This window comes from Pleurotus ostreatus, assembly GCF_014466165.1.
Source record: "Pleurotus ostreatus strain PC9 chromosome Unknown scaffold_8, whole genome shotgun sequence".
In the NCBI taxonomy this organism is placed as follows: domain Eukaryota; kingdom Fungi; phylum Basidiomycota; class Agaricomycetes; order Agaricales; family Pleurotaceae; genus Pleurotus; species Pleurotus ostreatus.
In genome coordinates this window covers 663,277-676,544 of record NW_023503163.1, presented here as the reverse complement: position 1 = coordinate 676,544, position 13,268 = coordinate 663,277, and the positions used below count along the sequence as shown (strand labels likewise).

The window sequence follows — 13,268 nt, the reverse complement described above, 5'->3', positions numbered from 1 at the left end:
ACCTTGCTCAACCTGGCAGGCGCTTCGAAGCATGTGTCGCGTCAAATGTACTTATGTCGACCCGAGGAGCTATGATATATGGGATGCCATCAAGCTAGCCTATCACCGCCGTCGCCCAGCAAGGAGATATCCACAATGCGTATCCGGAGTTTGGCTTCAATTTAGTCATAGCCAGAGCACGCTGCATTCTTCGCCCTTACCCCACCATGTACTACGCAGGTCCGGTGATCTAGCGGCACTGATAACTGGCCTTCGTCCCACCCGCAGAAGCTCACTTGATGCTAGAAGTATGGCTTTCCGGCGACCAATCCTGATACCCGCCCGGTGACTTAGCAGCTACTCCTTCTCCCGCTCCTTCGCTAGATTGTGTTGGCAGAATTTTATCCATCGTACACTAGAAGCCAATGGGAGTTCTGAGGCTCAGCATCACCTCGCCTCGGTCCGCAGTAGAACGCCGCTCTCTCAGACAATCCACGAGACGTCATTGACTCTCAGGGAGACTCTTCGCGGCCACAGAACTAGGGTCTCGAGAACGCGCACAAGTTTATTCTACAACCCTTGGACGGGCGATCGGACCCATGTACCTGCTAACTGGTTACTGGTTACATTCGTGTCAGCATTCTCGACGTGGCGCCGTGCTTGCGTCTTCCGTCGCACAGTGAGGCGGACCAACTTACATCAGGCATAGTCTTCGTGAGGTCTCTTTGTGCCGTATTGCCCCGTGAGCCTTCTGAGAGATCCCTAGTAACGCCTGTGCTATCCATAGTCCTGCGGCATACGTCGATTGGTCTATCAATTCCACGGGAACTTACTTGGTAACAAGTACTCACGGTCGTAAGTGTTAAGTCCTGCGTCGGTTAGACATGTTGCGCTTAAGCTACTATATTTCCCCAAGCTTTACGATGCGGGCCACCCCATAATCCGTAGCGTACGCGATGTGCATCAATACACTAACGCGAACAAGACGTACGAAAGAAGAGATGAGCGCCCTCCCGACAGCATCGGCACTAGGCGCTCAGATCGCGTACCTAGTAATCGCTTTCAATCACGCCGCCGCAATAGCTTCCAACGTTTGAATACAAGTACGCTTATAGTCTTTCTCCTGCCACTGCCTTGGTCTGTGCCGTAGGTTGCCATATGACTCACACGTTGAATGTTGGCAACATTCGTCTGCATTCTCCCGCTGATCTTTGTCGGCGCTGCCAATAGTTCCGCGGTCGCCGTGGTACATTCAAATCACGGAGCTACTGCTACGTACCTTGCCACCGCTGCCTGTTACCCCGCATTGTCCATCATCCCCACCGCCAAACAATGTCACGTCCAAAATCTGCTTGCCGAATTTGCATATTCTGACCCACCCTACTTAACAATGAGCGACAATCCTTAAAACCGCTTGTCTACGATTTCCTCAGGGCTTAGCAAGGGTGGGTTCAGAACCGGATTGACAGGCGAACATTCCGTTCAAGCATATCCGATGCGCGTTTGAAATTTCCGATGCAACCAATCAATGGCAAGTCCCGGCGCGTGTAAGGCCTCTTGTTAACGTATGATCAAGTTCATTGGTGGATAATCGATAAACTCCATTCATCTGCGTTTGTTTCCTTGCCTAGCCTTCAACCGCCTTATACCCTGCTTAATTTCTTTGTTGAAGGGACAGGAACATCGGACTCTTCACCGATATTTCTTCGAAGCCGCCGGTTCCCTGTACACTGGAGGCGGCACCCTGACGGCTCACTGACGCTCTCGTGTATCCTACAGGCAGGCATCATCATTGGTGGCAATGTAATTGACCGGATGTGTGTCAACGGTGAATGTGCATTACCTTCAGGTTAGCCAACGGCTTCTGAAGTCAACTAACTAGTCACCGGTGCTGTCCAGAAGCGTTGTTCCATTGCATCATCACTCTCGTGGTAACTCGACTTCGTCTTGCTTGCTTCCACTCATACCGTGGAGCCGCTTCGAGGACTGATACCAAGGGTGCAAGTGTCCTTTGATACGTTGCCGCAGACTCCCGGCGGGACGAATGTTTACTTTTCAGGCATCATCGCGTCTTGCCGTAGGTATCTCAGATCCCCGTTTTCTTCGTTTCCTGAGTAGGCTTGAAGAGGCATTTCTCAAGTCCTCTTCGCTGCGATTGTCAAGGCCATCAAACTGACTATACCTCATTCGGAGCACATACACAACGTCTCCGCCGGATGGCTCGGCCCATACATCCGTTTCTGGGGTGACGATGTTGATATTTTCTCAAGGCTGTCGAAATGTCCTTAAGTCTTCTGCGGCGGTCCGCTTGCCATCGCATCCCTGTTGCCCGGAATGATGCATGCAATGGTGGCGCGTATCTGTCCGCATTTCCGTGGTACATGATATTGTACGACCGAATACAAGCCTACCCATGTATTTGTGTTCTATTGTGCTATAGTTCACCATACTTCAGACGTCTACTTGTTTCCTACACCGCGTTATGGCTTCGTTGATGGTGATTTAGCACGATTCTGCATTCTATACGATGACGCTTCAGCTCGGGCCCGCGCTCAATGACAACACCTGCGTTCAGCATGGGCACATGATGCTTTCGGCCGCGTACCCGATGGCGAGCTGTACGTGTGGTGTGCCTGGTATGAGAGTACGACTAGGCAACATCCGGCGAAACCACAGGGTGATATTCGGGCTTTCTAGGGCATTCTCTTGATGCCTTCACGCATTCTCACAGGTGTGCTTATCCAACGTCTGCTAACCCATGGCTAGCCATGCTCGGGCCCTATGGCAAGTTAGCAGTTGAAGGGACGTTTACGGAGGCATATGTAGTTCGGTATAATTAGTGCACTTTGGTCGGCGGTTTGTATTTGGAGGAATTATCAAGATTTAGTTCAAGGGAACATTGGACGTCCATTGACATGTACAATTGCGGTACGTGCGGCAAGTGTTCCCTACGGATCAATAAATTCTTGGTCTTCTCCCATCTGCATGAGACTCATGTCCTACTCAATTGGTCCGGGGTCTCTCGCTCTACTACTTGCGTACTGTTTCATTATATAGTGAGATGTGGTTTGGCGCCACAGTGCTAGCAAGACGAAGTCGGGAGAAGTCACCGCAACGGCTGTGTTTTATTGATATCTATGGCTCAAGGCACCTTCAATCCGTCTTCAAGTATAAGACGAGAGTCCTCACATGTCAAATCAGTATATCCTGATTCCTCAACAACGTCCGAGGCGTGGGCTGAAGTTGAAGCAAAATGATTGAAGCGCTTCGTCAGCTGCTTGGTATACAAAAAGGGACCTACAGAGCCATGGTGATAGTTACGGTAGTTCACGTGCAAAGTAGTGTGCTTCCCGGAGTCCTGGATATCGAGAGTGACCTTCGCTTAGTTACAACTTCACTGAATGAAGCTGGTGGTAAGTTGGAGTAAGGTGTGGCTGTGCAACTCCCACGTGGTCGCGATGAGTGAAGACAGTGGCAAGTCTCTTCTTTCATGACTTGTTACAATCGCTTACGCCTAGAATGCCAGTTCCGAGAGATGTACAATTGTTTCTCGACGAATACCCTGGCGAAGTGGACGATCCCTCTCAATCAGCAAATATCGAGTTTTATACCAATAAGAAACGATGTGCGCCAGATAATTTGTTGATTGAGGAGATTCACGACAAGTAAGCAAAGGGGACCGTCTATGTGTTTGACGTACTTACAGACTCTCTGCCAGGTGGAGTGGGGACTATGAGACTCTAGAGCGCAATCATGGTTTCATCCAATGGTTGTATGTCACTTATTATCTTGGCGGGTGGCGGCCGGCCGACCGGGGCAACGAGGAAGCTCGATGGGCTCACAAAGTTACAGGTTTCCCATACAAGAACACGGGATGAACTATCGTTCTCAGCCATTGCAGCGGCACGAGATACGCGCAATAAAGTCTAATCCAGAAGCAATATCTAGAATACTGGGATCATATCGACTCATGCTCGACTTTTACGGCATGCGCCTTGTGTCCAAGGAAACTGGCATGCTCTCTCGCACATTGCCGCCGCGCAATTATGCGGCAAGATACAAGAATTTGTGTCGTTAGTCCCATTTCTTCTCACCGTGGTCAGCCTCTGACTTGGAGCACATGCTCACCTGTTTCGTTGCGTTCGTCTCATAGGCTCGACCCACAATAATCTACGAATTTCCCGAATTCTCAAATGTTTGTCAGAGTTCGGTCTGGAACGTCTGAACGCTGGATTCCTCTTGCATGTGCTGAACGAACAGAGCGAGCATGGGGAATTGAACACATACTCCATACGCTCCAGCATGGACAGCTGGTGGGCAAACTGTATCCGCAATGAGGATGAGAGAAATTGGATTTGTCAGACCATCCGGGAGGTTCGCTCGAATGTGAATCCATTGGTGTTTACAAGAGACATGTATGAATCGGCTCTACAGCGAAGGGAGATTAAAGGTAGCTTCAAAGAGGAAACATCGTAGAAAGGGTGGGTCGATAGTCCAAGGTCATGCTCGTAAACAAGACATCTATATAGCTTCAATCAATCCAAATATTACTCGGGGCTTGAGGCCGCTGTTGGAGATCAATGAGTATCACTCTTGGCACGATTGCTCCAAGGAAAGTGTGGCTACCTGCTACGCTATCCGCGATAATCTAGAAATCAAGGCTGCTTGTGCTTGCTGTGTATACAACGGACTTGCTGCTTGTAAAAGTTGGTCCAGCGATTCGTAGGTTTCCCCTTGCTTGGCATTCTCTATCTGCAAAATAGGGGTTGTCAACTAGCCCTCCGATGATAGGACGTGAAACACACATGATAGCCTTGACTGGTAAGGGTGATACGGATTGTTTTGCCCTCTAGCAACGTAACCCCCGCACTTGCAAGTAGGGAGCTGGCGGAGGATTCGAGTCGGTAACTTGTGATCCCGAAGGATTGCTCGGTCAATGCCCGACTTAGCTCGTCGGCGGCAAATGACTTCTGAGCGGTGGCGCACATCCTTCGGGGAAATGAGAGTGCTGCTTGTGCAATCATTGGGAGGTTAAATAGCGTCGAAGCAGCGGCTAAGGAGAAGGAACTTGGAATTTATTCCTATACTTACTCCAATAGAATTTATATGCAAACCTTTTCTTATGTACCGGAGAATGAATCGATCAAACACCCGGGCACGAGCAAAAGCCATGGAAAAACCGTGATAGGAACCATCTGTACCGAGAATTAGTAACTTTTCTCGACCTATACTGTGAGACTGAGGGGAAACAAACGGGACTTACCGTTGAAGTCGTCCCCCATTTCTCATAGTTCCACTCTATCAGAGTGGATATGTGCTAGTGGAAGTGTGCAGCGGAGTTGGGGTACGCGAGCTTGTTACCAACTGTGATCAACTGATCATGCATCGATCTCGCCCTGATATTGGACTGACGCAATGATGGGTGGCTCGATATGCAGCAGATCGACTGAAGTCGACTGAACACTCGAGTGCTGGTAGCTCGGGTTATGAGCGCCATTTCCCGAGAATTAACACAAATTCGTAAAATGAAACGTATGGTGACCAAATCAAAAAATATTAAACCGTAGCGATGACTCCATTGGGTGCTGGAGGTCTTCTGGGAAGCCAGTTCATCAAATACGCCGGAGATATGAATAATTAGCGTAGGTGTTGGTGTGCGGTCAGCAACTTCCATGGAGCGTCCCAAGAAAGATCTAGGGCTCGAATAAAATTCGGTAATATCAACGACCAGTTGGAGAAATCATCAGGTTCGTGGTGTGTTCAAGTAGGAAGTACGAGATTGCCGAGCGTTCCGTAAGGCGAGGCGCCTGGTAGTGGGTAGACTCTGATCTAGTAGCCCGCTAGGGTCAGCAAATTACCGACCGATATTCATCCATGATTCTGCATAAACTAACTACACAGTGTAGATGTACGTACGGAACGCAGGGAAGAAGGCAATGTTCGCGTCGAACGCGAGAACACGCCCCAGTGGCTATACCTGAACTGAATTCATCGTTCCCAGTGTCAAGCGTTATCGTGAGTGCATCGCAGGGGTATAGAGTTTACCATGCGGGAGGCTCTGAGTTTGGCACATCCCCCTAGATTCCAGCGTGCACGACACTGATTACTGTAGGTTGTAACCTTGTTTTTTGATTCCGTCTGCGATTAGACGCGCCACGGCCCGCCGGTCCGTGGGTCATACAGATGCCGCGTGGGAAACTCTGGTCTTATTATGGGCACCGTAATACTCACCTGCGCCGCTTGATGCGAACCCGCTCGCAGCTTCACTCCTTCCAGCATGGACGTCCTCAAGGCTGTAGAGACCTACGTGACCAAGATGGTCTCCACTCCGTCGGCAATGAAGGTTCTGCTTCTTGATACCCACACTGTTCGTGAACCTGTTTCTAGGCTAATTTCTGCTCGTGGTGACCCATGCGTCCTTCAAGACTCCCATAGTGTCGTTGGCTTCCACCCAATCAACCCTGCTCACACACCAAGTTTATCTGACGGATAGAATTGACAACAGGAAGAGAGACCGCATGCCTCATATGAAGTGTGTGTGCTTTCTTCAATGCTCAGAGGAAAGTTTGGCCGCGTTGGAATCGGAGCTCCGTGAGCCCAAGTATGGGGAATATTTCCTGTGTCAGTACGTGATATCTTTGGAATAATTCATTCATTATCTCATAAGGCTATATCAGACTTTAGCAATGTCTTGAGCAAAACCGTGATCGAACGGTTAGCTCAGGTGGATGAATATGAAGTCGTAAAGGAAGTGCAGGTTCGTCAATTAACTGTGGCTTATTTCAGACGCTTATCGTACTATCGGTAGGAGTACTTTGCGGACTATGCTCCGGTGCTGCCATATCTATTCTCACTGAACCGCACCCCTTCATTGACCTCCCCGCTATACGGCTCGACACCCAACTCTTGGGACCCAAAAGCTTTAGACCGCACAGTGCACGGAATTGGCGCAGTGCTGCTCAGCCTAAAGAAGAAGCCCATTATTCGCTATGAGAAATCAAGTGGTATGGCCAGGAAGCTTGCCGTCGAAATACAGGTATGTCATGCCGTCCCGTGTGCTCAAGCCGTGGAAAATCGAATCTGCGCAGCATCGCCTGCAGTCAGAAGCCTCGCTCTATGACTTTCGTCTGACCCAAGTTCCCCCATTGTTGTTGATACTGGACCGACGAAATGACCCGGTTACCCCGCTTCTCTCCCCGTGGACGTATCAAGCCATGGTTCACGAACTCCTTGGCATACACAATGGCCGCGTTGATCTTAGTTTGGTTCCAGATATAAGGTCTGAACTTTCCGTAAGTGACTTTGACACTGCCGTTATACGCAATTAATCTATTCCGCAGGAAATCACTCTTACGCCGTCAACGGACCCATTCTTCCAAGCTCATTACCTGTCTACCTTCGGGGATCTGGGAACGTCATTAAAAGGATATGTGCAATCGTACCAGTCACGCTCTTTGGCTCAATCCCCGAACTCTATTAATTCCATATCGGACATGAAACGTTTCATTGAGGAGTACCCAGAATTCAAGAAACTAGGCGGTAACGTCAGCAAGCACGTTGCTCTAGTGGGCGAGCTGAGTCGCCTCGTTGGGCGAGATAAGCTTCTCGAAGTGGGTGAAATTGAACAAGGTCTTGCCACTAGCGCTGGCGCCGATCTCAAGGTGCGTACTTCCCTTTCCGTTTCAATTCAGTCTCCCATATGTTTGCTTGCGTAGGAAGTACAAGCTGTCATCAGAGATAATGCCGTTCCAGCATGGAACAAGCTTCGACTCGTTATTCTATATGCTCTTCGGTATCAAAAAACGCACACGACTAATATTGCCTCGTTAATCAACCTCATGCTTTCGAATGGGGTCTCCCGCGACGATGCAAAGGTAGTTCGCACCCTCAATATATGCCTTCCGTGTTCCTTATGCCTCTCCTATAGCTAGTATACGTCTTCATGAACGTTGCTGGGGCTGATCAACGGCAAGATGATTTGTTCTCGACAGAATCTCTGCTTGCTAAGGGTCGTTCGGCTTTGAAAGGATTGAAGGTGACTAGACCTCCCATGGGGGCGTGTCCAGTATTGCTCAGTACTGCTTTCAGGGCGTCGAAAATGTATACATGCAGCACAGCCCGTATCTTTCGCAGACAATCGAGAATCTCCTCAAAGGTAGATTAAAGGAAACTAGCCATCCATTCCTGGAATCGCCTGGCCCCAACGCCAGCCTGCAAAGGTATATATCTATATCTACAATGAAGATGATTAACACTTAATGCCATCCACCTCTGGCAGACCACAGGACGTCATTGTGTTCATGATTGGAGGCACGACGTTCACGGAAGCGCGTGCAATATCCCTGATGATCAACGAAAGTACCGGAGGCGCTGCTGCCGGCTCAACAGCTTACGCGACAAGAATTCTGCTGGGCGGAACATGTGTCCACAACTCATCCTCGTAATTCATCCCCAGCTGACTCACTGCCTTTGATCTAATTGGTCATGCTTTGGCAGATACGTTGAAATGATTCGCTCTGCTGCAACCTCCTTCCCAGCTTCTGTTTACGAACCGCCTCCAGAATCTGCTTCCAACATGCCGTCTCTGAATCTGAACTTGGGCGGTGTCAATGTCAGCCTAGGTGGGCCTGCGGGAACAGGTGTGTACAGAACGAGTAGTGATGCTATTGGTGTTCAGACCGAGGGTATTCGCGATGGGGTCATGAATCTCTTAGGCAAAGTGAGGCAAGGGGTAGATAAGATAGGTATACAGTAGAGGTAGGGCTAGGTAGGGTCCTTGAAGGACGGCGAGACGCCCTGAGAATTCAGTGGGGCGCTCCAGGTGGAATCATTGCCGGTTTCTCGGCACGTCTTGTTTCAGTCAGGGCTCGTACAGCTTCGCGTCACCCATTTTGCTGATGATAAAAAGGACGTCGGTGTGATCGAGGATTGATGTACTCTAACATGCTACCATCACCATTTCAGTTTCCTACGCCCTTCCATTCCGAGGCTTCGTTGCCGATTTCAAGCTCTTTGCCACGCAACTCAGGCTTCGCCTCGCATTTCCGATTACCATCAGTCGCTGCTGCTGGAGGCGCAGATCTACTTGGATATGATCTGAGTCCCGGCTACCAGCCAAGGGCCCGCACGTACTCGCACTCCTCCGGCCTCAGGGGGGTGTCGCCACGACCCCATCATCATTCGAACTCTTCCAGCAACATCAACGTCAGGGGAGTGTCTCCTGCGCGACATCCTCGGTTTAAATTCTTTGTTGGAGCCAGCTGGGCAGCCAAGCCCGGTAATACAGACCATACTTATCCACCAAATACTCCCATAGGTGCATGGGTGCTGGATACTCTACGCAGGCACACTTTCTCCTCTCGCCGCGCCAAAGAACCTGGTGAAGACTTCTTCTTTGTACAATCGGTAATGCAACCGTTGTCTTTGATGGGCGGGAGTAACTCATGCTCATGGTTTTGATCTATAGTTGCCATATGACGCGGTACGATGCCTGGTATAAAGCTGCATCCACCGTTCTGATATCTCCTCCAGGGCACCGCTGTTGGGATAGCTGACGGAGTCGGAGGTTGGTCCGACCAAGGCGTCGACTCGGCGGTCTTCTCGCAAGCGCTCATGTACTACGCGTCCAAGGTGTATAATGGAGAAATCGTCACGGAGGCTGTTCTGAAAGGATCGTCATCAAGAAGTCGTCCGAAACCTAAAGATGTCCTCAAATCAGCGTATGATGTCACCATGACAGACTCGTTTGTCAAGGCTGGTGAGCGATCATGATGGTCGAACAAGTGATGGTAGCATATCATCTGTAACAGGTTCCGCCACTACCTGCCTGATCAATTTCGATCCTCAGACCGGGATGATGTACGCAACGAAGTGAGTCTTCATCGTGTCCCTCCATACCGAACCTGAACGCTATCATTAGTATTGGTGATACAGGGTTTATTATTATACGCTCGGGATCTATCATCTATCAGTCACGGGCACAGTTTCACGGCTTCAATTACCCAAAGTGCGTAGCAGTTATTTCAATGATATTCGTCCATCTCTCAGTCTTCTTCTACAGACAACTGCTGAAGAATGCGACATCCTCACGCCGTTCTCGCAATAACTCCAGTGACTCTCCGCGCGACGCCGAATCATACGAAGTCCAGCTCCGGGAGAAGGATATCATCATTGCCTATGTAATCACTCTTTGCTCGCCGCCAGCTTGATCACTCAACTTTCGAGCCAGACAGACGGGCTGGTAGATAATGTCTACCCTGAAGAAATTCTTGAAATATGTTCAGTGGTTCTGCAAGAGCACCGGCACGACCATGACCGTCCACAAATAATGTCAGATCGAATAGTGGACTATGCGAGACAATGCATGAGAAGCAAGACACTCCTAACTCCCTTTGAACGTGAGCCATGGTGTTCGTGTTCTACGAGTAACAGTGCTCATAGATATGTAGGACAAGCGATCAAACAAGGTGTAGCACACAAGGGCGGGGTAAGCGTTGATTCACTCATGTCAACGCGCGAGTGCTCAATGATGCGCGCTGCGTCTAGAAAATCGATGAGTGAGTCCAGACTTAATATCTCGGGGCCGTTTATTGACTTTTTGTCTTCTCAGTGTCACCGTTGTGGTTACTATGGTAGAACGTTAGCGTCTAATGAACCCGCTCCGATGATCTCGTTAGTGTCGACGATAGCCCATTTAATTGCGTATGTATATCCCAAGACTTCCCGTCGCTAATTATGACAGACGTTCACGCCATCTTCTGTACCTTAATCCATCACAAATCCAGCTGCGATTACCCTTTCGTGTCTCTTTGCAGTTCTTCTAGACCCGTCGGTACGAGCCGACTAAACACAAAAACTACATATGAGTTGCAGCCTCTATTTTTTCATGCGTCTCTGATATCCGCCCACGGATGATCGTCGTGTCCTAAACCTCTTGTCTTGACAGGTCTACCGGCTATCAGCCTGGTTGACTGACATCGAGCGAGTTCAAGCGACGACAGACAGGCACTCTGGCAGTACCAGATCACGGGCGGGTCGCTCAAAGGACGCAAGCACGATTGCGCTGGAGTAGAGGAGTAATTCAAACTACAGAAGCGTTGGCGCATGTCGGACTTCAGCGTGGATTTCTACTCAGGAACACAGTATCCCGACACCGTACCATACGGGCAATCCTGATGGGAGTACAGCTTCCTCGAGGGGTTATACTATCGGGCAGGGAGCCTATATGAGGCTGAATGCGAGTAGGCATGCATTATCTTACCTCCAACCATTTCACCCACTGCGCCACATTCAACCCATGTCTCCAGCAAAGTTCAAGGTCGCCATCTGGTGAGTATCTAGAGAACTGTTAACAAGGTGTCCTGCATTGTACTCATTGTCGTGACTACTATTCAGCGGCGGTGGCATTGGAGGGCTCGCCTGCGCCGTTATGCTATCCAAATACCCAAATATCGATGTTGAGATATACGAAGCCGCGGCTGAGTTCTCTGAAGTTGGAGCTGGGATTGGGGTGTGGCCACGGGTTTGGCGTATCTTAGAAAAATTGGGGCTTTCGGAGGATTTCTCAAGGGTGACTGCCCTGAAGCCGACGTATGAAGACTGTAGGACCATTCCTCAGCGTCCGTCCTATACTTGATTTGACTGACTCTTTGTCATCGTAGCGGACGCGTTTGTCTTCCGGAAGAGCGATCAAGCTGAGGGCCTTGACTTCTACAAGCTTATTACGAAAGGTGAGTTCCCTTTCATCAACTGATATGTTCGGAACTGACGGCAGATCGTTGCATAGGGAGTTTCCTGCGATACCACAGACCAGATGTGTTGCAGGTCCTTGTTGCCCACCTACCCCCTAGATTTCCCATACACTACTCAACTCGCCTTGATTCTTATCACGAAGATGCCTCAGGACACGTTCATCTGACGTTTACAGACGGGTCAACAGCGGGCTGCGACCTCTTGATAGGTTCTGATGGTATCAAGTCCGCCGTCCGGCGTTCAATGCTCACCCAGAAGGCCATGAAAGCGGCAGCAAAGGGCAACTCGAAGGAGGCTGAACAAACACTAGAGTCTATTGAACCCCGGTGGACGGGCATAGTCGCGTATCGGGCTTTGGTGCCATCGGCTAAGTTGAAGGCCTACCGCGACGCTCACCCGGGTCAAGATATTCGAGTACCTGAGGAAAGCTCCATACCAAGAATGGTACGTTGCCTCATCCCGCGGTTGTTATGTAATGACATGTCCTCCCCGATAGTATATGGGTCGGAACGTGGTAAGTCTATTGCACTGCCCATGAAACTCTAGCCCGCTAAATGGTACCCGCTTAGAATGTTGTTGTCTACCCGATCTCGTCGGGACGCTTGATCAACGTTGGAGCGTTCCATGCCAGAGAGGACCTTGCTGGGACACAGTTTCCCGGGCCCTGGGTGACCAATGTGGATACGGAAGAGCTTCTGCAGGCTCATTCTCATTGGGAGCCTGAACTTCAAGCAATATTAAAGGTGCACAGAGCATGCTTGCTGCAAGAGCCTGCTGTAGTATTGACGCTATTTTACGCAGTGCGTTGATCGGCCATCACGGTGGGCGATCCATGCATCCAAGCCACTTCCTACATGGGTATCTGGACATGTCGCACTTCTCGGAGATGCGGTAAGGCTGCTCTTGAATACGGTTCTTCCATGACTTATTGACGAATACAGGCTCACGCAATGTCGCCACAGCAAGCTTCTGGAGCCGGTCAAGCTATCGAAGTGAGTGACCCCGCCCAATATTATTATGCGTACATACTAACGGGTGTATTCTGATAGGATGCCTACGTGCTCTGTAGCCTCCTTGGTCACCATCTTACCGTGGCTTCGACGATTCCTCGCGCTTTGTCAATTTACGACGAGATACGCCGTCCAATTGCCATGGAAGTTGCAGAGCGTTCCTTAATTAATGGACGCCTGTTCGGTCTACAACTCCCTGGTCTGGACGCAGACAAGGATACAGAACGTCTACCCGAGATTGGTGAGGCTATCAAGGCTAACTGGCGGTGGGCATGGTCGACGACCGCCGAAGGCCCACTGAAGGAGGCTCTGCAGCTGCTGGAGTGCCCTCCTTTGCGATCAACACTTTGATTCTATGCTTGTGTACTGTTCATCTTTGGGTCATTCGTAATTTGTAATTTATGTGCAGCAGAGATTCTATATATTTCAGTGACATATCGTATGTATGTTCAGCATTTCTCCGTAGAACGACGTGTTCACGGTAGAAGTCCGGAAGTAAATGTTCGGAGCCAGCGAGCACGGTTACGA

General features: G+C 49.9%; 4 protein-coding genes across 4 annotated transcripts; 3 read left to right on the top strand and 1 right to left on the bottom strand.

The window, feature by feature from the left end:
- Positions 1-3,498: 3,498 nt before the first annotated feature.
- Positions 3,499-4,455, top strand: PC9H_010537 (uncharacterized protein; the record flags this gene model as incomplete). The annotated part of the gene is made up of 4 exons (XM_036780030.1): positions 3,499-3,644; positions 3,698-3,751; positions 3,832-4,052; positions 4,133-4,455. 4 exons carry the CDS (start codon positions 3,499-3,501, stop codon positions 4,453-4,455), a joined length of 744 nt encoding a protein of 247 aa, XP_036627413.1.
- Positions 4,456-4,608: 153 nt separating this feature from the next.
- On the bottom strand, positions 4,609-5,003 carry PC9H_010536 (uncharacterized protein; the record flags this gene model as incomplete). The annotated part of the gene is made up of 2 exons (XM_036780029.1): positions 4,609-4,731; positions 4,785-5,003. 2 exons carry the CDS (start codon positions 5,001-5,003, stop codon positions 4,609-4,611), a joined length of 342 nt encoding a protein of 113 aa, XP_036627412.1.
- Positions 5,004-6,256: 1,253 nt separating this feature from the next.
- On the top strand, positions 6,257-10,622 carry VPS45 (vacuolar protein sorting-associated protein 45; the record flags this gene model as incomplete). Its single annotated transcript, XM_036780028.1, has 20 exons — positions 6,257-6,346; positions 6,405-6,600; positions 6,657-6,736; positions 6,788-7,015; positions 7,068-7,271; positions 7,320-7,640; positions 7,695-7,853; positions 7,907-8,014; positions 8,068-8,198; positions 8,258-8,419; positions 8,476-8,698; positions 8,944-9,384; positions 9,511-9,736; positions 9,789-9,849; positions 9,899-9,985; positions 10,040-10,157; positions 10,208-10,376; positions 10,428-10,465; positions 10,525-10,535; positions 10,589-10,622. 20 exons carry the CDS (start codon positions 6,257-6,259, stop codon positions 10,620-10,622), a joined length of 3,087 nt encoding a protein of 1,028 aa, XP_036627411.1.
- Positions 10,623-11,275: 653 nt separating this feature from the next.
- PC9H_010534 (uncharacterized protein) lies at positions 11,276-13,091 on the top strand (the record flags this gene model as incomplete). The annotated part of the gene is made up of 9 exons (XM_036780027.1): positions 11,276-11,307; positions 11,374-11,579; positions 11,640-11,708; positions 11,765-12,174; positions 12,227-12,244; positions 12,300-12,473; positions 12,532-12,621; positions 12,672-12,722; positions 12,780-13,091. 9 exons carry the CDS (start codon positions 11,276-11,278, stop codon positions 13,089-13,091), a joined length of 1,362 nt encoding a protein of 453 aa, XP_036627410.1.
- Positions 13,092-13,268: the final 177 nt, after the last annotated feature.